We start from the raw sequence: 24,983 nt of genomic DNA, 5'->3' as shown, positions 1-24,983 counted from the left end.
CCCCCCCCCCCCCCCCCCCCCCATCTCTCTGATTTGCTACAACCGTATGTCCCACCACGTTCCCTGAGGTCAGCGGACCAGTTGCTCCTCACAGTTCCAGGAACTCGTCTTAAGCGCAGAGGTGACAGGGCCTTCTTTGTAGTAGGACCAAGACTTTGGAACGAGTTACCTCTGCTTATCAGACTGGCCCCCTCCCTCTCGGTTTTCAAATCCCATTTAAAAACCCAACACTATTCAGTAGCTTTCAACACCAGATGATCTGTGTTTTGAACCTGTTTGCTCCACACTGGTTTGTCGTCATTATCTGCATCGTTTTTATGTCAATATTCTGATTTACTTCATTTTGTATGTTGCTTTGTGTGTTTCCTGTTTTTCTGTTTGTACAGCACTTTGGTTGGCCTTGTCGCTGTTTTAAGTGCTCTATAAATAAAATAGTATGGTATTAATGAGACACTTGGCTTGCCGTATTAGTCGAGGGTCCTCTAATGGCTGAAAATGGTAATGATCAATATTTTCCATGTCAGAATGAATGAAATCATCAGACTCAGCCAAAAACTGGATTATAAATAAGGAGAAAAAAAACAAATTGGTCGCTTCGGTGTATAAACCGCAGGACTTGCTAATTTATGCAAAAAGTTGCAACTTGTACAGCGAAAAATATGGTAATCTGAAACTAGCTGAAGCTCAAATAATGACATTTTCATACATTTGTGTACATTATTAAAGTATTTTTGTTAAACATTTTAAAGTTGGTGATTTCTTGTCAAACAAACCATGGAAAAAAAACTTAACAAAAGGTTTTTGTGTTAGTTCCCCCAATACCAGCTTCCTGTTTCATGTATTATTCAATACTACTGTTACTACCTCCCTTGGGGAAGACCTACCCTGTGGCTGCAGTGCAGTCGACTTGGGGCTGGAAAGTCACATGTTCAATTCCCTGCCATGTCCATATGTTGCAGTGTCACACAAAGATGACAACACTTTCACTTTGTGGCTCAGAGATGTAGCAACAACAGGTTGATATCAAATCCCCATGCCATCTTGTTTTGTTTGTTTGTTTTAAATATACTACCAAGATGCCTTCAAGGATTCCCAGGCTTAGCTTGACTTATTTTGTGAAGGACTGTCAGAGTACAAGTCATTTACTCTTTTTTAATTTAATTTTTATCAGCCCTCAAGCAGAAAATGAATGATGGATCAGATTTTTGGATCCCAGATGGTCTCCCAGTTAGTCATGCAGTCTCCCATTAGACGTTTGATACAAGCATGCTCGGTCACTCGTGTATTTTTAATGTTTATTGAATTTGAAAATGCTCAAATTAAACGTTTTCTAATTCACCTATGTTGTAATTAAGTAGTAAAACTGGTAAATGAGACAAAAACTCAAACAATAATTGTCTAATGAAGTTTCAGATTATGTAATTTGTCACATTCTCCCGTTTTTGTTTGAACCAGATAATCTGCCCTCTGCTGGTTGTTATAAACACTGCAGCTTTAATGCATTGGCTTCTTTTTCCAGACCCTGAGATATGTTGACATTTATTTTCTAGTTGTACATCATTTAATGCCTTGTTCTTTTCTTTTAAAGTTGACTTTTATATTCATTTTCATGTTGAATAGAAAAACCATAACCCCCCCTTCCCTCAACCAATTTCTGAAGCACCTTGTTTGAAACATGTGAATGTACCTGAGTTTGCATTGCAAAAATGAGCACACCGTTAACTGAACTTACAGAACAGCAAACTGTAGGTAAGGCATGTGCAGCTAAAACAAACATTTCACGTTAATGAACATCCTCAAATACAACAAAATTAACTTTTGTGACTCTGGTAACATTAAATCTAGACTTCTTTTTCTGAAAATCCCCACCCAAGCTATTGCATCTAAAACTATAGTTGCTAATAAATAAATAAAAACTCACAAAAAGCTTTGAGCCCGTTACCATAAAGTTTATCCTCAAATTGATCCTTAACCTCTCAACATGAGGGGCCAACTTTGTTTTAGTCAGAATCTCCTAAAAAGTGTCTGATCAGGGGAAAAAAGTTAAACCATTTATTGTCTTTCTGTGAATATGTCAGACTTTTTTCATTAAAAACAAACTAAATGTTGAGTTGAATAACTTCCTGTTATGAATGCGACTCAGTTGTGTTTGGCTGGTTTTACTAAATACAAATTAACTTTTTTTTTTGTCGTTCTCTATCAGTGAGGAGCCAAGTTCCTAACTGTCCAAACACATCATTAGCATTTGGACGTAAAAATAAATGGCAATAATTGAGAGAGAAGTGCTCCTGTTAAAAAAAGGCACAGAGAAATCATTTTTGCAAAGTAAATGAAAGTGTTTTGGATCTAAATGTAAAATGTTAACTAAAAAGAGCCGTTCTTATACAAAGGATGCTGCTAAAAGTGCAGGAACACCTGAACCTTGATCTGCTTCTTCTTAAGTCGCTTTAGGAACGTCTAACCAAGGTCATAATGCTTGAGTTTCTATAACACTGATGTTTTTTCAGGAGCTTCTTAGGAATAAAATAATGACTTGTCAAACCTTACATTCTTGAAAAGTAAATTAAAATTGAAAAGTAGAGAAATTTCATTTTTAGTGAAACTAAAGTATTTGCTTATTGACAGATTATTTTTGCTGAAAGCTGCTGAATTTGAACAACTGATATTTGCTGAAAGCAGGAAAATAAAATCAAAAAGCAGCAGAATAATAACAGAAGTGTAGAAAAAGCTGAATAAAGCAGAAATGTTGCAGACGTGAGAAGAATAAACTGAAATAAACAGAAAGAGATTACAAAAGCGGCAATTAGCTACAACAAGTAGCTGAAAAAGCTTTTTAAAAGCTGAATTTAGCAGAAGAAGCTGAAAGGAGCATCAAAAGTTGAAATTGTTCTAAGGAATCGCAAAAGGTGGAAACTAGCAAAGACAAAAATAAGCTGAAAAATAATAAAATTACCAGAAGAAAATCATGAAATGTATCTGAAAAGGCAGGGAAAAAAGCTGAATTTAGCAGAAAGAAGCAGAAAAGTAGCCGAAAAAAGCTAAAAGGAGCCAGAGGACACCGAAATTAGCACAAAGAAGCTGAACCGGAACAAATGCTAAAATGAGCGGTAGAAGGTTTTTAAACAACACAAACAGTTTGAAGGATGTGGAGAGCTCCATTTGGTTTTAATGAGAGAAACGTGGCTGAAAAGGCTAAATATTACAAAAAGTAAACATTGCACAAACACCAAAAGTCAGAGCAGGGATGTCCTGAAGGAGCTGAACGTTTTGATATTTGTTGAATTAGCGCAAAAGTTGTGGAGCGAGTTACGTGCCGAAAATCGTACAAAAGATAAATGGATCTCGATGATTTATAAACATTCGCGCAATAAACTAAAGAAACCTTAAACTTTTAAAGTTTCTATGCGTAACTGGACACTGATGAACACAATCTCAACGGCTGACACGCTCTCTTGGCTTTTCATCACAGAAATCCACACCATCATCATTAGTAAATAGTATAAAACACTTGAAATGTGATTAAAGCATAAACTTGTGTCAGTGCCAAACAGCCTATATCCATGAGTAGTTTCCATTACCGGCTGTGTTCAGCTCTCAGAGCTGAAGGCATTATCTGTTCTCACAGCACATTAAATTCATTCTGCAACTGCGACTCATTTGGCAACATTTCGGTAACTCCATTCCAGTCGATGGAGGGTTTATGTTTAAGTCACCGTTAGCAGGTAAAACGTGCACAAACTCCTTTAAATGTCAATTCTGTATTTGAATAAAGCGCAGAGGTGAACAGATCAAATAAAGCTGACACAGGGAGGTAAATAAAAAATAAAAAAAATAAGTAGATGTGTAACATGGATGAGCAAGTGAGAAACAGGAAACCCTTAAAAACCAATGTCTCCATGTACAGTTGTTGTAACATTTCTTCTTTTTTTCTGGTTTGAAACTGTCGCCGTGTGCAGCAAAGATAACCTGAACACACCAAGACTCACCTCATATAGAATGAAAATATTAGCCCCTGCAAGGAAAGTTGTTATAAAATGAATATTTCAGTCTGTTTTATGTCTGTATATCAAAATATAAAGCAGTGTTTCTATTAAACGAACATTTTATTGGCTGGAATTGGCTTTATCAAGCTGGAAATAAGAATCTGACACTAAAGTGCTCTGTGGTGTAACTTGAGTTTGACATTACTGTCAAGTCAGCATCTTTGACAGACACTGGATATGGTTAGAACTAGCAGCATTTATGTCTAATTCTCCTTAACTGTGTATAAATCTGCCTTGAATTTGGTCTTTTATTGACAGATTTCACATATTTTGTTGTCATCCGTAAATCTTTTTTCCTTTTTTAATGTATAAGAAATTGAAACTTTCAATAGATTTGTTTTTACTTGTTTTTTTGTTTTTTTCTCTCTTCTTTACTTGAAATAGCTTGGAAACTCAGCAGTTTACTGACACAGGGTGAGCTGTGGTGAGAGCATTTTAAAATAAGTCTTCCAGTAATAGATAGTGAGGAGGAAGGAAATACAAGGAAGCTGTCTGATAACCCTTTCAGTACTGAATCTGAGCAGAGTTTAGAGTACAGGCCTGCAGAAAACCTGCATGAAGCTTTTTTAAAGTCTTACAGTTGTTTTAAACCTGTTTAAAGGATGGGATCATTCATGAAAACTTTGCACGCAGGTGAAACAGAAAAGGTTGTTTGCATAATTTCTGCTTTAACCAGTTCATCAAGTTCAAATGATTGATCCATGTATGTATGTAGATGTGTACGTACCAACCAAACAAACATTGCATGTATACAGTCGTTCCTCGCTACTTCGCGGTTTGACTTTCGCGGACTCGCTCTTTCACAGTTTTCAAAGTAAGATTGGACATGACACACAATAGGCTGATTGATGGATGAGCCGCACGATTTGGCACCTGCGGCACCTGTGTGCAGCCCACAGCTGCAGGAGAAGCATGTCATATCTGGCGTTTAGAGTTTAGAAACTTTGTTTAGAATATTGCACTACTTTTACTACCGTATTTTCCAGTGCATAAGTTGCTCTGGAGTATAAGTTGCATCAGTCAATAAGTCAGAGTCAGAGATTCTTTATTGTCATTCGCACCACATGTGGTACATGTGGTGGAGCGAAATTATGTACACGGGGTCCCAGTTACATCCAACAATAAAATGTATAAGAAAAACAGTAATAACATCTAAGATATGAACTAAGAAAAACATCAACTAAATATACACTAAGCACTCATAACATAAAACATTGAACATCAGCACAAACATGAACATGAGTCTGTGAGCAGATGTGCACCCATGAACACATCGACATTGAAACAGATCAGCAGCAACATGAAACACATCAGCAGCAACATGATATGGGTTTTCACAGTGATTATTCTAGTTAGAGATTCATGAGTCTAACAGCCTCAGGGTAGAAGCTGTTCCTCAGTCTAGTGGTTCTACACTTAATGCTCCTCAACCTCCTTCCTGAGGGGAATGGGGCAAAAAGTGTGTGTGCTGGGTGAGTGGGGTCCTTCATGATGCAGGTGGCCCTCTTCCTGCATCTGGCGGTGTAGATGTCTGTGATGGTGGGGAGGCTGACTCTGACAGACTTCTGTGCAGCCTTCACCACTCTCTGCAAAGCTTTTCTTTCTGCAGCTGTGCAGCCTCCATGCCACACGTTGATGCTGGAGCACAGGATACTCTCCACTGCACACCTGTAGAAGGAGGTGAGGACTGAACCTCCCAGACCAGCTCGCCTCAGCCGTCTGAGGAAGTAGAGTCTCTGATGAGCTTTCTTGATCAGGCTGGTGGTGTTGTTGCTCCAGCTGAGGTTGTCATTCATGTGTACACCCAACTACTTATAGCTGGAGACCACTTCCACCGCAGATCCTCTTATAAAAGCATCACGAAGAGGGAAAAAAAACATTTATAAGTTACTTAGGTGTGTAAGTCACAATTATTATGCGTCACCGCTGACCCATTGAGTTTATTATGTGTTTACTTACGGTAATGGTCAAAACAGCTTCATTTCGCCTGGGCAGTGCAGTGCCATCCATCCTTCCATCCATCCTTCCATCGTGGCCAGAGCCGCTAACTCTCCAGTGTTCCTCCAGCTACACCAGCTGAGTGACACGAGCGTGCACGGGAGGACTCACTGTTGCAGTTCTTCAAATTTTAAAACGTCAGTCAAAAATTGCGTTATGAATATGGGAAAAAAAAGTTTCTAAGTCGCTTCGGACTGGCAAATCTATGCAAAAACCTTATACGCCAGAAAATACTGTACTATTCCTACGTAGTGGTTTTTCACTTACCGGGGGGGGGGGGGGGGGGAAACAGAAACCCCCGCGATAAACGATTAACTATTGTATGTACATATATATTTTTATAAGCTAGCAAGGTTGCTTTAATTCTAAAACGTTCACATCCTAAAGAGGAATATTTAGTTTTCTTGAATCTTTAGTCAGTTTAGATAATTCACAGTTTTGTTTGACTCACTGCTATAAACTCCCTCACTTTCCCAAAACTGTTAAAATATTCTCATTTCAGCCACATTTCCTTTAAAAATTAATAAGGTCTTGTGCAAACAGATTTTTTTTTTTCCCCCTTTTCTAAAATTAATCTCATAATTTATACATATCTAATAACTTTATTTCTCAGGCAGAATATGACAGTTGTGTTGAAAATAATTGCATTTCTCACGAAAATCACGACTGTTGGACAAATAATGAACGGTGTCTCTTGGAAATCCTTTATTTGATAAACCACATTGTTTTGCATCTGTAAGCGCTTCATAATTATACGTTTATTGTTCAGCTGCGTTCGTTTTAGGAACCTGATAAACCTGCAGCTGCGAACATATCTTCAAACATAACGCCTTTGTTTTCACACATTTCTGTCTCTTGTTCAATTAGATTGTTATTTTGACTCGTAGAAACCAAAACCTCCGAGCAGACCGTTCTGGGAGAGTTTCAGATCAGTTAAAAAACATTTCGGCTGATGTTCTGCGGCAGCCGAAGCTCAGATGGAAACTGGTCCTGAAGGAAACTCCATCTTACATTTCTCTGGACGTTTGTAAAGATTAAATCTGTTCTGCATGTATCTCACATTTATCTACAATTTATTGTTATTTTTCTTTACTTAGTTGATGTTTACTCTAATGTTCAATCTAAATGTAATTTATCTTCCAACTCTTTATATTTTATAATCCAGCTGTTTGTTCCCTTCATTTAATCTAAAGCACGTGTCAAACTCAAGGTCTGCAGACCAAATCTGAATGAACATTTGTTTTCCTCCCTGCAAAACATGTTAAATGTAGCTCTCAGATTAAATTAGAACAAAACGAGATTAAATACAATCTTAAATGCAGCTCTTAGATCTAATTACAGCTGCTGATGGTTTTTATTTGACTTTCGTCTGCTCGTTATAAATACAGAAGACAAGTTAACGCTGAGCATTGAACATTTCCCTCTTATAATAAAATAAATAAGAAATGTGCCGAGTACAACTGCAGTTCATATAATTTTCAGCAAAGTCGTGCTTCGTAAAAGTGGATCTATACACGAGATTATTTCTGTTTCTGTGTGTATTTGATGGTGAATGAATTATGATCAGATCAGAGTATTTTAATGTGTAAATAATATCAGCAGGCATCTTATCAGTTCTCAAAGCTTGTAGTTAATCTCATTAATCCCGTCTCTCTGTGGATGATCCCTGTCACATCACACTGCATATGTGCAGATGTTGCTGCTTATTGACACGTTTTGTGTTGCGTTTGTGCACGTGTACGCTGTGGGATGTAAGGACTTCACAACTTTATTAGGAAGTAGTTGCCGTTTATTTAGTGATACAGTTAGTTACGTACGTTTCTTAATCATAGTTTTTTTTCTTGGTATGAACAGTTACACATATGTTGTATTCAACAGGTCATTTAAAGTTTTTCTAACATTTTATCTGGTATAGATAATTTAGTTTGTAGAATCGTCACTGGTTATGAAGAAAACTTTCCTCCAGGATACTGTGTTTTGGTACTACATAATACGGTGCAGAGGGTATTTTGTGATAAAAGTACTGTATGGTGCAGTCAAGACAAACTCGTGGAGCTCAGCGTTTTAAAGAAATAAATGTAATGTTGGTTTTAAACATGTTCTCAGATAAAGTTCAGCTTAAAGTCAGCTGTCAGTGTTCTTCCATCACAATATGCTGATTTCATTTTGTTTTATTAATCCCAAGTATTTAGTACAATTCTCTTCAAATGGCTGAAAAATGCGTATATTTGAGTTGATTTTTTTTATTTTCAGAGGGGTTATGCCCCCAGACCTTTAGGACTGTTTCACGGCTGAGTGGTTAGAGCAGTCGTCCTCCAATGCAAGAGTCGAGGGTTCGAATCCACCAGCAGTCACATGCCGAAGTGTCCCTGGGCAAGACACTGAACCCCTCGTTGCCTCTGTGTATGAATGTGATAAAGCTCTGATTAGTGTCTTGATCAGATAGAAAGGTGCTTTATAAGTACAGTCCATTTACTATTTACTTCACAGCTGCTCACTAATTGAGTTTAGATGTTCCTCTTAGCCATGAGCAAATGTCGGCTGATACTCTGTTTCAGATTTGATCTATTGTCTGTTTTATTTAGTCATTGGTGGTCAATTAATTAGTCATTAATTATTTAGTGGATTATAAAACATATAGAGTTGGAAGAGAAATAACATTTAGATTGAACAATATACACAGAGGGAACATTAGAGAGAGCTGAAGTGGCAATAAATAGATAAATGTGAGATTCATGCAGAAATGGAAGATGCACTTTTGTCACGTCAGCTCGGGCTGCTGCCGAACATCAGCTGGTGTTAAAAAGTGCAAACGCTGTTTATTGATCAGAAAACAACGTTACTTCTGCAACAGAGGAATCTTTTCTTGACTTCCACCCCCCCCCCACCCCCCACCCCCCGTACCTGTCTGTGTCGAGTTTTCTCAACTTTTCTCCTCCTCCTGCCCTGGACACCGGAGAGCTTTGCTTGTTTGCATATTATTAATGTATTTTGGGCTCGTGAGCACCGGAGGAGCGACCGGAGCAGGTACAATCGAGGGGAGGAGGAGGTGACCTTTGTGTTTGCCTACAGGCCGACTCCGAGACGTCAACCAAATTCGACGCAGAGTTTTTGAAAAGTTCTTAAGACTTGACATGCATGATAATGATGTGAGGTGCACTACATTCAACGAGGGTGAAAACTGGAAGGATTTATTGCAAATAGTTTTCGTCAGTGGGCGTGGGCGGCGTGGGACACTTGAGCAGGCAGTGAAATCACCGCCTGTTATTGAGAAGGCAGAGTATCCAAAGCTTCGTCTCCTTCCCTTTCCATGTGCACAAGATGTTTTAAAATCTTTCTTTTAAATTTGACATTTTTAGCCAAGATTTTCCACCGATTTTGCATTTAATCTTAAACGTTTTGGGCCTCTGTAGCCATTTAAAGCTGATTAGCTTGTTTTTTTTTTTTAGCTCACAGAGAAAGTTAAAGTAACCTGGTGTTCTTAAATTGCTGAAATTTGAAACTCGAAGCACGTTTCTGTTCTCGCTTCTCTGCAAAGCAATATAAAAGAAACAATATGTGGCGCTCCGGTTTGCAGCTGTCGTGCCTTCACACGTAATTTCATCTTAAGGTTTTTAGATTCGGTGGCGTTTGCTTTCATTTTGGCACCTAAAACAGCTGCACGGCGTTCATGTGCAGAGTGTTTTACTTTTCATTCTGGTTTCCATATTAAGAGTTTATTTACGTGCACTTTGGCTGCTGCTTGAACTCCACTGCAGCCTTTCAGTCACAAACGGTGTGTAGCTATGTTTCAGGGATGGGTGGTGTTTTTCTAGCCCAAAGATCGAGGGCGTGAGCCCCGGCTCTGTAAACAAACAGGGCAAGAGATTACGTTGTGCGAACCGTTTATCATTTTTTTCATTTAACCAGTATTACCAGTATAAAACTGTGTCTAACGATTTGACTTTTAACCAGTGACAAAGTGGAATTACTGACCACATCAGTCTGTTTTTTATCGTTACTTTTGTTGGTCTGTTTGTGAAATTCACCAAGTTTTTCGGTGTTTTTATGTCCTGCCACCAACAAGGAGTAAAAGTTCAGATTAGAGTAAACTTTTCACAGCAACTCTTTACTTTTTGTTTCATTTTCCCGAGTTTTTGGCTGTAACCAAAGGTGAAAACAGAAAATTGATCTGAATGAAATCGGGCCGCCACAGTGAACTAACTCACATGAAGACTTGGCAGTTGTTTTTACACCGGACGCCCTTCCTGATGCAACCGCAGACCACCGAGCTACCACAGCCTCTGTGTGGAGCAGAGAGCTGCCATGTAGGGCACCCAAGGGAGCAGATAATAATAATAATAATGTCATCACAATGTCAGCACTGTATGTTTCCATACAATGGCGAAATTAGTCTCTGCATTTAACCCATCCACCACCAGGTGGTGCAGTGGGCAGCTATTGAAAGCGCCCGGGGGGCATTTTGGGGATGAGACGTGCTGCCCAGAGACGCCACGTGATGTGCAGTGACTGGGGATCGAACCTGGGACTTTCGGGTCCCAAGCCGGCTGCCCTGCCTCTACACCATCTCGGCCCCTATATGATGGGGGTTAAGGGCCTTGCTCAAGGGCCCAGAGTGGGGCAAATGCAGGTGTAGGCAGGTGTGGGTGCTTCATTTTCCCACCCACATTTTGGTGTTGTCAGTCCTGCGAGTTGAAATGGCAACCTTCCAATCACAGACTCTAACCTCTGCACCACCACGCCCCATCAGAATTTATTTAGAGCAAACCAGTCAACTTTGTTGAAGTCATTGAACTTCTAGAAGCTGAAATTATATGGGATTAACCTCTAAATAAAGGTTGAATATCAAAATATAATAAGTTTGCAGTTAAAATAAAGGATCTCTGCCTCGAAATAGAAGCATTTATAGAAACGGTTGTCTTGAAATCACAGATTAATCTCTGCAGATTACGTTTATGGTTACATACCTTTTAATTTTTTATATTTTTTGTTTGTTTTTTGTCTCTTTACAGCGATCAAAGAGAAGTACAGCGACTGGACAGAGTTCCTCGTTCAGGACTTAACGGGGTCCAGGACAGCACCGGCTAACCTGCTGGAAGGGGTGAGTGGTAATCCACATTAAAGTATCTCACAGTGGGATTGATATCTTTCCTTTTTACTAATAAAAATAATCTGCAAAATCAGTTGCGTGTGCTGTGAAAGGATGCAAAGCATTGATTTTAGTGAAGATTAAATTGTAAAATAATTTGCCCATCAGTTCAGACAGTTAAAGGGTCTGAAACTCTTAGAAATCAAGATGGGGGGGGACGGCAAACATCAAAGGCTGACAGCTTACAAATGTTTTACAGAAGTTTGTATCTCGGTGGGTTTTTTGGGTTTAAAATATATTTTAAATCACTGTGATTTGGTGATTCTCCTTTTTAAGTCACATTTGATCAGTTAACAGTTTTCGAGGTTGCCCTGTGGGACACCTTGACCAGTTTTTCTTTGTTTTTTTGTGTTTTATTTCTATTTTTGGTCCCTTTTTTAAACTGCTCGTGTTGCATTTACATCCCAGTTTGATCATTCCGTATAGTCTCATTTAAATTCTTGGGTTTGTGTGAGCATTTAAACGATTTCTCACTGAACATGTTTGATTGTTTTTGTAGTCTGCGTACCTTTCTAAGATCTGAATGACATACGTATATTTTTTTTATAGGAACAGGCCACTTGGACAAAACAAACAGAACTGAATGATCAAAATTAGTGTCGGATAAACTTTCTTTGAGAAAAAGTAAAAGGTTTTTGGTTTCCACCTTTACCTTTTTGTCATTTTCACCGTTTAGATGAAAAAACTAGGAACACCCTAATGTTGGAAAACACGTGAAATTGACAGAAAGAGGAGCTTTGTCATTTCATTTTCTTTGATTGTGTTTTTTAGAAATACCAGCGATTTTATTTCTGTTTTTGTGCAGCTAACTTTTCCTGCCTGAATTCGTGTTTTTCTTCAAACCAAGATAAAACGCCTTCTGTCAGTTTTTGTCACAATATCTCTCAGGAATGGTTTTTTTTTTTTTTTTTTAGATCTTTGTAGCGTTCCAGAAGATTTCAGAATACCTCAAACCTTTTTCTGTCTCCCATCAGCCTCTGCGAGGTAAAAACACGGTGGATCTGATTGTCGAGGGCTCCGTCTTGGAGCTTCAAGATGTTTCGGACCCCTTCGTTTACTGGCCGGTGCGAGTCATCCAGAACATTGGAGGGAGGCTCTGCCTGCGTTACGTCGGCCTCACTAAGGACCACCAGACTCAGGACATTTGGCTGTTCTACTTGGACATCAGGCTCCGCCCCCTCGGCTGGGCCCTCGAAAACAGTCTGACTTTAGAACCACCAGCAGGTGAGAATCAAATCTGTTGGAGCTAATTTTTTTCACAGTCAGTCAATATGAAAATCTTCTAAACTGTATTTACAGTGTTAGTTTGCTTTTGTTTGTACTTTGATGTTTTAGCTCAGTTTGCATGTTTTTGCCTTAGGTTTTCTCCAGGTACTCTTGATTTCCTCTCACAGTTTAAATTAGGTTAAATAAATCCATTTCAAATTGAGCTGAGTGCAGGAGATGCCCTGTGATGGACTGACCTTCTGTCCAGAGCATCTGAACCTGTGACTTTGAACAGGAACAAGCTGAAGAACTTATTCCTGTCACTGAAACCCAAAGAGAATTCCAATGAATTATTTTGTAGTTTCATCAAATTCCCTCTGGTGGTGTTTTCTTTTGTTTTTTTTAACAATTTTTCCAACATAAAGACATTGAGAAACAAAATCGAACTGTAAAAATCACATTCCCACATCAGGATGAGAGCAAAAATGTTAAAGTTTTTATCAACAATATATTGTCTTTTTGGGAAAAAAGTCTGTACATTTAAAGGGATATTCTGCCTTTTTGTCTTCTTAAAAAGTTCAGAACTCAAATTTTATTGAAATGTGATTTATTTTTTTTAATGCCACATCACCTTAGATTCAAACAATTTATGTGTATTAAATTGTACAGACTGGGTAAAAATAACAATATATCTCTTTAAAAAATATGTTTTTTGATTAAGTACTTGCACTTGGTGTTAAAATTGAAGCATTTAACAAAAAAAACAAGTCATTTTGAGTATTAAAAGAAGAATATTTTTAATTAACTTGTTTTATTAGGGAACTTGATGCCACTGCCTTGTGTTTGCTCAGACCTCAGGTCTCTGAAGAGTGCTGCCGACTGGCAGCAGGCTCTGGAGGACGCTCGAGTCGATGGGCAGAAGAATCCACTGCCGCTCGAGGTTTTTAAGGTGAGTCTTTGTGTTTATGAGACGCTTTATTCATAAGAATTTGGGCTGCTTTCACATTTTTCCTGCGTTCAGATGACCTGCTGTAAAACACACAGCACTTCCATCAACATTTTACAGAGAAAAAAAAAATCAGAATACATTTTGATTAATTTATTTTACCTTTATTTAACCAGGAGAGTCCCATTGAAAATAAAAACCGCAGAATAAAATTAAAACATCAAATTGAGAAACATAAAACATCAGAAGAACAGGTGCAGGTTATGGAGTTGGCTCAGGTTTAAAAGCGCTCAACAATATCAACGCTGTTAGTTTCTGTTCTTTCTGCAGATTATTTCATGTGCAAAGCCTGGCCAAACAAAACAGAAAGCATCAAATAGTGGAGGGAGTAGAACCAGCACCTCTGTTCAGCTGGAGTACAAATATAAGAGGGAAGAAGTCCACATTGTATATTGTATATTATAACCATATTTACAAAGTTATCTACGGTTCGGCCACTATGTTAACTGGCTTACTTATTTTTTATTTGTTTTTCAGTTTTATTTTCATTTTGTTTCACCCATTGGGGGGGGGGGGGGGGGGGGGGGCATTTAATTCCTGCAGAAGCTCCTTGTTTACAGTCAAAACTGGGTAATGTGGCGACCGTAAAACAAATTAAATATGAAAGTTATAGACAAGTGGAGAACCGCCTAATGGTGATAAGGACAGGTGAGAATACAAAAACACAAGCAGACTGGAATAAAGCCACCTTAACAAAGTTTAAAGTACATGGGAGCATTTAATTAAATATTTGGTTGACATTCAGAGTTATCCTTGCACAGTTTAATAAAGTATTTTCCACAAAAACAGAACCTAGTTCAGTTTTTTATGGGGTTTTGAGACGTGAAGCTCAAACAGGAAGTTCAATGTTTACATTTCCCGTCAGTTTGACTTGAAAGAACCAGAGTTTTGAAGCAGCAAAACAGACGACTGCAATTTAAGTTTAAAATTTGTTAAAACAAAACAAATCTCACAGTTCACCCCATCATCAAAAAGAACATTAGTTTTCACCTCAGGTTCATCAGTTTGACACGTGGCCGCCCAGCACGGTTTGTCTGAACTACATGCGTGTGAATCATTAAACGTGGAGCACGTTTGTCTAATAATCTTGACTTTACTGTGTCAGGACCACGTAGACCTGCCCGAGCACTCCTTTAAGACGGGCATGAAGCTGGAGATGGTTTCTCCGTGGGAGCCGCTCCAGATCTGTCCCGTTTCTGTCACCAAGGTGAGTCACGCTGAAAAAGATTATCTACAGTACACATAAAGAGGTTTCAGGCCGCCGCCTCCTCCCTGCAGCGTCCTCCAGTTGCCGTTTACACCGTGGTCAAAGATTTGTACGTTGTTTTCAAGTGCGCTGACCTTGTTCGTGACGCGTTCGGATTCCAGAGAATGGAATTCAGCAGAAAAGTCTCTGGGAAGTTCTTTGGTATTTTATCTCTCGTTTGTCCCTTTACAGCTCCCACAAGCCAGTTCAAACATCAGGGTTTTGTCGTTTTTTAAATAATTTATCGAATACATTCAGTACCTCCGTGAAGAACAAAGCTTCGCATCTTACACTGTATTTTAAACCTCTTGGGTTAAACGTTTTCTACTTGAACAAGAGCTCTTCAGCTTCTTCTGTCTATACATGAATATATATATTTGTTTTTATCACTGAAAGTCATTCTTCAAAATACTTTTTGTGGCTATTTTTAATCGTCGCTTCCCCTTTGCCCTTTTTCATAACTTCCGAGTAAAACATAATCCTGTGTGAAGCTAAACTGTCAGATTAGCCTGAAGCTCAGTGAATGTCTGGTGTTTTCCACAGTCTTTGTATCCTTAGCGACACGTCTGCAGTTTTATGCAACAAGATGTTCAGTGATGCTGCGTAGCTTTTTAAGTTTATATTTTGCATCAGCAGCATATTTGATACTTTTAGCAGAAACAAAATCTTTTTTTTATACAGTGAAGTCCTCATGAGAAATAAAGCGTGTGTATTTTTTTGAGGAACCGTTTAAATTAATTAGCTTTAGTCATAAATCTGTAGTTTTAAATTAAGCTGACCCAAACATACCGATTAATGACGCGTTAAACACAACATCCTGTTTGACTTTAAATCGATTATCTAGTTGATTGTTAAATTTCAAAAGTCAAAGTTATTAGTTTTATCTAGTAGATATGCAGTTATATATTTAAATTATATAATTTTTAATGAACGTATTGTGCACAATAATTTGTATAACATTGATATTTGTATGTATTACACTTCTGTTAAGAATATTATTTACGATTATTTTGGTGGCAATGAATATTTAGTGTTTAACAATTTGTAAGTTATTAATAAGATAAAGATGAAAAACACAAAAATAATGGTTCACATGTTTCATTATTATTTTTAATCATACTAAACAGTTTTTTTTTTTTTAACCTTGAGTATTAAAATAATCTTGAACTTGGTTCCACTTCAGGTCCACAGTGGGAGCTACTTCCAGGTGACGCTGGACGACCTCTCTGCTGAAGCCAAGCCTCGGTCCGTGGTGTGTCACGCCAACACGCCTGGCATCCTGCCGGTCCAGTGGTGTCTCAAGAACACGGTGGTTCTGGAGAGGCCTCGGGGCTACGATGGTCTGGACTTTGACTGGGCGGACTACCTGAAGCAGAGCGGGGCTGAAGCGGCTCCCGACACCTGCTTTCCTCATGTAAGAAGCTCATGTGAAGTCGAGCGTTTGTTCTGGTGTATTCATTGCGTGTTTTTTTTGTTTTCAAGTTATTTTTATTATTTGTATTTCCTCCAAATGGATCATCTATAGCAGTAGTCGTCATCTCTGGATCTTATGATGTCTGCAGGAGTCTCTTAAACGTGCTCTAAAAATAGATAAAATACATTCTTATTAAACATCAAATTAAAATCATTGAGATTGTAATACACACCTGTGCAACTAGATAAGACAATGATCATACGTCTCTGTGCAGTAGTTTTCTTATATCCAGTGCACAGTTTGTTGTAAGTAAAATGATTAAAGTCTACAAAATATTGGTGAACTTTCAGATTATCAGCAAATCTGAAGGTTCACGTATTAACTATGTCACATATTTTAAATGAAAAGCAACATCAACAAAAGTACAACATAAACAACTATGTGGTTGTTTTATGTTAGAAGGGTTTTATGCTGATGATGCGCTGCCCGTCATAAATTAAAGACGAACCATTTCCTGGATTAACGTACGGAGGCCAACAGGAGGACGGTGCAGTTTGTTGTAATCTGAGCTTTCATCTCAGGTTAGAGTAAAACAAACCCTCTCTTTAATGTGTGTGTGTGCAGACATGGCAGAACAGAAACTTTGCCAAAGACATGTGGCTGGAGGCGGTGAACCCTCGGCGGCCGGCGGAGGTGTGCGTGGCTCAGATTACGCAGGTTAGAGGACGTCTGCTGTGGCTCCGACTGGAAGGTACACACGTTTATTTGTGTTTGTGTGCGAGGATAAAATATGAGTGGACTCATGTTCAACTGACAGTTCCCTCCCCTTTCCCTCTGCTGTCTACCTGTCTCCAGGTGTGGCGAAGCACCTGTCCGAGTGCATCGTGGACGTGGAGTCCATGGACATCTTTCCTGTTGGCTGGTGTGAGGCCAACGCTTACCGTTTAACCTCGCCGCTCAAACCTGTCTGTATGTACACAAAAAACACAACAAGTGCACAAACTGTCCTAGATTTTATTGTCCCAGTGGTAGGGTGGTCGTCCTCCGATCAGAGGGTCGGGCGTTCGATCCCCAGCCCCTGCAGCAAAGGCGAGACGCTGCCCACCAATAAGCTGAAGGATCAGTGAGAATATAAAATGTGCTGCATATAATGTGTAAGAATATGAAATTGCTGCGTGAATACTTGAGTACGAGTGGATAAATGAGAAACCTGAGGTTTAAAAGGTGATATTTAAGTTGTGGATAATTTAACATTTATTTAAAAAATATATATATATATTTTTTTTGTCTGCAGGCCAGAAGCAGAAGAAGATAGCCGTTGTCCAGCCAGAAAAACAGTAAGAAACACAAACTAATCCTTCAGTTTTAATGAAAAGCTCATGTGATAATGAACAGAAGTCCAACATCCTTTTTTTAAATAGCCAGTATTTCATTAATTATAAAGTTGAAAACAACAGCTGGAGTTCAAATTATTGTAATAATGTGTCAAATATGTCTCACAGCCAACTCATGTTTTCCTGATTCTTGGTAGTTTAGCAATAAAACCTGTTATTATGAGATGGTTTGTTGGATAACAGGTTATTTTATTTTATCATTTAAAACTAAAACGTACTATCGCCTAGTTTAGAGACTGGTCTGAAACTAGAATGAACAAAAACACCAAATATTTATTTTAAAGAACCTCCAGAAAACTCGAGAAGTTTGCCACCCTGGAAGATTATAAGAAAGTTGGGCCCATTTGAACCCCTACAGAGAATCAAAAGTTATGGTTTCAAAGTTTATATCAGGTTTTTCTCTTTATTTAAGGCTGGAAAAAAGTCATTTAAGATGAGTGTTTTTATAGATTAATGTCTAAAAAAAATGCTTAAACCTTTTTGCTTCTTGACTATGATCTGAAGATAGACTTCTTTCCACATCTTCAAATATAGTCACACAGCTGCTGCTAAAGATAAAGGAACCAACTCATAAATAGTTTAATTGACTGGCAAAAATATATTTAGCAAATCACTAAAACTTGTGAATATTTTGTCAAGTTCCTGCTTTTATAACTCAAGAAATTGATTTGTAATAATACATTATTGTAGAGGTCCCATAATAAAATACATATCAAGACATTTTAACAGATCTTTGTTTTTATTAAAAAAAATACTTTGCATCATCTTTTTGAGCCGAAAAATGATATTTATTGTGTAATCAAAACTTGAAACTTCTGATGGAAATCCTAAGATGTAATTACAACAAGCATGTGTCAAACACCAACATTTCTTTATAGTAATTAGAAAAAAATCAAAGCATAATATTGATCAGCAAAGAGCTTGATGCTGAGCTCAAAGACGGGGTCACGAGTCTGTCTGTATTTCATAACGTTTAATAATCAAACTAATTTAATAGCCTAACGAGAAAATAGGCTGCGGATGAACTGATCAGAAAATTAACTAGAGAAATTGCATTTCCTGTGAAAATGCAGTGTGAATGCTTATTGCAGAAGAACTTGCTGAAAAACAGCTGAAATTAGCTAAAAACATGCTGAAATTTAGCTGAAGTGAAAGAACAAGCCTAAATTAGCAGAAGAAACAGAAAGAACACATATTTGCTGAATTAGGTTTAAATTAGCTGAAATGAGCACAAAAATTAGGTAAATTAGCTAAAAAAAAAAGCTGAAACCGGCAAAAAAAATAGCTGAAAGTAGCTGAAAAGGCAGAAAGAAGCCAGAAGGAAGTTGAAAGAGCTGAAATGAGCAAAGAAAAAGTGGAATTAGCTAAAAAAGCTAAAATTTGCATAAAACAATGAAATAGTAGCAGAAATAACAGAAAAAGCTGAAAATAACTGAAAAAGCTGAAAGGAGCATAACTAGTTGAAATTAGCAGAAGGAAGTTAATTAGGCTGGAAGTAGCAGAAATTACCAAGAATAACTTGAATTTATCTGAAACAGCTGAAATTAGCTAAAGATTTTCTTAAAAGGTAGCTGAAAATGTAGACCTAGCTTAAATTAGCAGAAGAAAGCAGAAAGAACTGTTGTTTGCCCAATTCGGCTGAAAGAAGCAGAAATTAGCACAAAAAGTAGAAATTATCTGAAAAATGCAGAAATTAGTAAAAAAAAAAAAAAAAAGGTTCAAAAGTAGCTAAAAAAATAAAATAAGATGAAATTCAAGAAGGAAGTGGAGAGAGCACATTTTTGCTAAATTAGACTGAAAAAAAGTTTAAATGAGAGCCAAAATGTGGAATTAGCTGGAAAATCCTAAATTAGCATAAACACAGCTATATAGTAGCTAAAGTAGTAGAACAAGCTGATACTTGGAGAAATAAGCTGAAAGAAATTAGCAGAAAGAAGAAGCACAAAAATGTTGTAGTTCTCTGAACGTAGAATCTGAATGGAGCACAAAACAGCTAAAATTAGCTGAAAATAGCTGGAAGAAAATTTAAATTTGCACAAAGCAGCAGAACAAAATGTGAAATTAGCAGTAAAATGTTGTAAACAGAGCTAAAGATGTGCAGGATGTAAAATGAGCTCAATTAATTTTCTTTGAGAAACAAATGGCAGAAAAGGCTAAATATTTCAAAGAGCTAAAGTTGCACCAATACCAAAAGTCCTAGCAGGACTGTCCTGAAAGAGCTGAACGTTTTCATGTATGATTTGCTGAAATAGCTTGAAAACTGCGGGACGAGAATCACACTGAAATCGTAACAGAAGACAAATGGATCACAATACAGTGGATGCTTCATAAACATTCATGTTATTACCAGGATTATTAAAGGGAAACCAAACTGTTGCTTAAGCACCAGGAGAGTTTGTCAGTAATTGTCTAATTAAACTATTTTAAGAGGAAATTCATTCATAATGCTGCGTGCATGGTTTCTCCTTTCATTTAACACATTTAACACATGTTTCCCTCAGTGAAAGTTTTAAGTGAGAAGAGTTAAATAGACATCGACACTAAAAATGTTTCCCCAGATGTGTTGTGTAACTGGCCTAACCACAGCTGGAAGCTTTCATTTCTGTCTGTCCTGGAATGTAGTTGCATTCCCGCCTTCCTTTGTTTTCTGCCCTTTTACCTGTGAGCCAAAAATTCACCCTCAAGGCTTTTCTCCTCCCCCCCTCCCTCCCTCCCCCCTTCCCGCTCTGTCACTCAGAGCTATTAATTGAAACTGTGGCTTTTTAAAGTAGAAACTGCTTTCCCGAGGCGCTGATTGATTTTGTTGACAAATGACACGTTGTGCCGTTCGCTGGCGAGCGCTGCCTCAGGAGCATGAGGTGTGTGTGTGGGGGGGGGGGATGTCGGTCAGGGAGCGGGAGAAATATGAGGTCTTCAGCAGCACTTTGTCAGCTTTTTCATCTAACCACTAATTTCTTTCTAACCCACCTGCGTCTAAATCTGACTGAAGCTGCGGCAGCTGCCGAGCGGAGCAATCGACTGCCTGAGCCAACGTTTGGTTTCTCTATTGTTTCCTGTTTGATTAGATCACCTGGATAATTTTATTGATTATTCTGACGGGACTGATGGCGTTTTTCCTGTAGGTTGGCTCCGTCCCAGCCGCCAGAGACGACTCCTGTGAACCACTGCCAGCCGGTCGTCATGGATCCAGGTAATCAGAAGCCCCGTAATTAATGTTAATGAGCTGCTGCACAAGGAAAACCCCACTCTTCAAAATACTCCTTCACTCACAGAGACCATGAGTTTGTGATGATCAGTGTTCGAACGTCCTCAATCGGTACATAAACCCTGACATAAACTCAATCGAGGAAGCCACAAAGCATTAGACCCTTAATGATTGTCTGGAAATACCCTGAATAAATTAACATTTATTCATTGTTTATTTGATCTTTCTGTTTCCTAAACTCCTACTTTTGTAAGTATTACGTGCTGACAGGCTTTAGGCAAAGCCTTCTGTCAAACTTGCTAAACTAGAAAGTGCTGGCAGTTAAATACTTCATGTAGCTTTTTGATAACAAGCGTACAAAGGGTAGGACTTTCTTTGGTTAATCAGTTCCATTCATTCATCCCGATAGCTAGCTTGCTATCTTGCTAGCTGCAGGAAAAATCCTCCAAAAGGTCCTCTTCTCACTGGATGATGAACCTGCTTTAATGTAAAAAAACTCAATTTTCAGGCACATTATAGAAACGTAGGGGGGGTCCCGACATGTGATGGAGCGAGTTGAGCATGCCCTTCTGTAAGGTACTTATATGGGTCAGTACCTGTGCTGCTGTCACGGGTAGTAGTAGGCAGTTTAGCCGTGACTCACAAGGTTTGTTCTGGTGTAATATAGTAATGCGTAGCAATGGTGTGATAAGTGATAAAATGCTTCACAATATTCTCCGTTCAGTCAGTGAATTTTAATTTTATGTGCTGTCAGACTGGCAAATATTCTGTCATGTTTAGGTTTATTTCCCTGCAAGAAGCCACCCGCTTTTAATGTTATCAGCCATTAAATGACCGTTATTAGTTTTTATCATCCCCATATGCAACGGTCACACTGCCCCTCCTGTACCTCCTAGTGGGTTTAAAGGTATGTTTTTAGCGATGATAATAGGCTCTGTTTTTAGCTTTGTTACCGCTCATAATAGCTTCACAGGGTTAGGTTTAGAGTAAAGGGTCTTGGTTAGGTTTAGGCACAAGGGTAAGGGGGTTCAGTTTAGGGTTGGTCCTCTGGTGTAAGCTTACATTTAGGAAAAGGGTTGCATAAGCTGAAAACAACTAAAAAGACACTTCCTGGTTTACCCCCGTGCAACACTGCCTATTATCAGCAATAATAACGTACCTTTAAACCTACTAGGATGTAGGTGGGACAGTCTCACTGCTACATAACAACTAATAACGGCCATTTAATGGGCTGATAACATCCGAAGCTGCTCAAGATTATAGGTCAGTAGTATCAGGTCTCTCTTGTAAATGAGTCCCTGAGGCTCGATAGGATTAACCTGTCTAAATAAAGGTTGAATGAATATAGAGGGAGAACATAAATTTAAATATTACTCAAGTCATTCCACACTGTTCATCATAATCATAAGGTGCATTCTTTGTGTTGTTCAGTTTTATTCTCATGGTGACTGATAAAGGCATTTTAGTTTAATCTTCCAAATGTGTGTAAAAGTGGTTAAAATACCAGAGCTGAGCTGTTCTCTTGTTTCTGATGCATGCTCAATAATCCAGGTAGAAACATCTCAAAAAGTTCAGTCTGGTCCTCTGGACATTATGCCCAGAGGACCAGATTGAACTTTTTGAGATGTTCTCTTGTTTGTTTTCCTCTTGTTCCCTTATGCTGATTCTACTGAGTTCTTATCTAAAGGTAAAACATAAAGGGAAAAAAATTAAAAAAAACTCAAGTATGGCGAGCATAAACAGGTTAAAGTGGTTCACTGAAGTTAAAACGTTTGAGAGAAGGTTAGTTGAACTTCAGCAGCTAAACTTAACCTTGACAGGTGAGCAGACAAAGATTAGATTCCTCCTTGGCCTCGTAAGCACCGTTTTTAGCTTCGGTCTGCAAACGACATGCGTGTTCCACAAAAAGAGTGGAGCGAGGTGGTGGGGGGGCGTGGGGGGCGTGCTGTGTGTTGTTTCCAGGAGACCCTTGTCCTCTTTTCCACACTCCTCGTCACCCACTCGTTCATGCATATTCATCTCTTTACCTAATTACAATTCATCCCTGGCAGTGAAGTTCCAGGTGCTGATGTTAGTCAGAAGGCAGCGGCACTCAGTCAGCTTTGTTTGTTTTTTTGTTTTGTTTTTTTTGTTGTGGGGGGTGGAGTTATATCCCAGTAGTGCGTGAGAAAAGTTGTTAGTAGTTCTGACACTGATGGGCTCTAAATAATCTGCTGAAACTAGAGCAGTGGTCTCAGTGGTTTGTTCTGAACTCATCTTCCTGAATTCGAGGTGGAAAAGAGTCGCAGGTAACATTAATTACTGGGTTATTTCTAAAAAGTGCTAACGCTGCCAGGAAAACTGATTGAACCACAGCTGGGCGCTCCTGATGAGATATAGATATATATATATATATTTTTTTTTTAAATAAACACTTTTGGAAGACGTTCTTGTTTGTTTTATTTTATTGTTTTTAGAGGAAATGAAACAAAGGGCAAAAGTGGCACGTATTTTAAATAAATGTTTTACATTCTAGCTTCGTAAAATGTATCTGAAAAAGAAAATGAAACAACCTGAATATTATCATTTTTTTACGTTTTAGAGGGAAAAAAATATTGAATTATTCTGCGGCGTGAGAAAATCATCTATTATCTGCACACGCATAAAAATGCAAAAAATAAAAAGTCGACTTCCAAGTTCTCCGTGTTCTTTTTTTAAAAAGCTGTAGTCTGGTTGATAGGACCCACCCCTCGTCTCCCAACACGAGAGTTCAGATAAAAAGGATCAAAAAGCTCCTTCAAGGTCATTAAATATGTTTATTTTAAACTCTTTTCAGGACTGCATGTATGAACTTTGTCCTTTGCAATAAAACAAATCAACAATGTTTATTAAGGACAAAACGAATGAACTGCAGGAAAAAAAGCTAAAAAGAGGACGAGTTGGCACTTATTCATGGCAACAAAGGTTGTTTTCTTAAAACAAATTAGCTTAATTTAAAATTAAAATCAAAGCGATGTCAGTGAGGAATCAAAAGCACAAACAATTCAGCTTCAATCAAGAGTTTTAAAACTTTTTAAGAGCATGATAAAGATGTGCTCTAAGAGTTCCTGATCTTAATGAGCGGACTATAAATCATCTTTAAAGGCTTGTTGTGTGGTTGCTGCATGAGAGCCGTTGGTTTAATCCCTAAAACTGTTGGTGTGAAATGGTAACTAAAATAAAAAAAAACGCTTGAAAATAGTAAACGTACTACAAATAAATTCAAGAAACGAGAAGTCGATTAACATATATGTTCAAAACAACGTGTAAAACACTGAAACTTCCATTTAGTTTAAGTTTGATGAAATGTAAAGACGGCTGAAGAACGTGTCCACACCTGATTTGTCTGTCCGGTGATGGACCAGGGGAGACGGCAGTCATCACCTCCATAGTAAAACAGCGACTCAGGACTCGTTTTGTGTAAATAAACCAGGTCTCAAAGCATAAACGCAAATATTTGCATTAATATTTTAAATCTTGTCTCCACCGTCTGAGTGAGTGACTACATCTCTTGGTACTGTGGAGGGGTGATCTTTATGTATTTGTGTTTTAAAATGTGAACACGTCTCCTAATGCTAGATTATGTTTATGTGCTGGGCTGATTTAATAATTTATGGAAACAAAAGTATTGTGCTGTTGTGTATAAAATCTAATGTTCGTTCGTTTAGATTCTGCTGAAGTTAGTGCAAACATTTATTAAAGATCTTGTCCGTCAGTTCCGATTATACCTCTGTGAGGCAAACAGCTGTTTGTGTACGAGGCCGTTAACACGTGGAAATCCCTTCCTGCAGGTTTAAAACTAGCTGTTGTTTTTTTAAATATAATTTTTAGGGATGCACGATATTATCTGCATGGTATCGGTATCGACCGATATTAGCAATAAAGTTAAATATCAGACATCGGCCATTCCATTAAAATAACTCACCAATATAAAAACCTCACCAGAAGTTCATCCATCCAAACACCATACAGAATAATGCAGTATTTTAATTCCACAGCAGAGAAAGCTCTGTAGTCTCTGTAGGTCTAGGAAAAAAATTGGTATTTGTATCAGTTACCGGCCAAATAAGTTTTAACATATTGTTATATCGGATATCAGTCAAAAATTCAATATCGTGCATCCCTAATAATTTTAGATTAAAGATAACCAGTTTTATAATCACAAACAGCCACCTCCCTTTTGTTTTTGTCATTTAGATTTGTTTTAACTTGGTCTTTATGCTGTATTCATTCAGTTTTATCTGCTTTAAACATTTTATACTTTTAATGTCGCTGAAGGACCATCTGGAGTTGAGCATTTCAAA

General features: G+C 38.1%; 1 protein-coding gene across 1 annotated transcript in view; it reads left to right on the top strand.

Moving 5' to 3' along the window:
• The window catches only part of sfmbt2 (Scm like with four mbt domains 2), a 60,254-nt gene that overhangs the window by 26,230 nt on the left and 9,041 nt on the right, over positions 1-24,983 (top strand). Inside the window, exons 5-13 of the mRNA XM_037696084.1 lie at positions 11,054-11,142; positions 12,165-12,414; positions 13,248-13,345; positions 14,508-14,609; positions 15,832-16,062; positions 16,687-16,813; positions 16,918-17,031; positions 17,357-17,399; positions 20,579-20,646. Of these exons, the coding sequence (XP_037552012.1) occupies positions 11,054-11,142; positions 12,165-12,414; positions 13,248-13,345; positions 14,508-14,609; positions 15,832-16,062; positions 16,687-16,813; positions 16,918-17,031; positions 17,357-17,399; positions 20,579-20,646 (1,122 nt within the window). The remainder of the gene's footprint in view (positions 1-11,053; positions 11,143-12,164; positions 12,415-13,247; positions 13,346-14,507; positions 14,610-15,831; positions 16,063-16,686; positions 16,814-16,917; positions 17,032-17,356; positions 17,400-20,578; positions 20,647-24,983) is intronic.

This window comes from Nematolebias whitei, chromosome 22 (genome assembly GCF_014905685.2).
Source record: "Nematolebias whitei isolate Nwh7 chromosome 22, NemWhi1, whole genome shotgun sequence".
Classification (NCBI taxonomy): Eukaryota; Metazoa; Chordata; class Actinopteri; order Cyprinodontiformes; family Rivulidae; genus Nematolebias; species Nematolebias whitei.
This window is presented reverse-complemented; position numbering and strand designations above follow the sequence as displayed.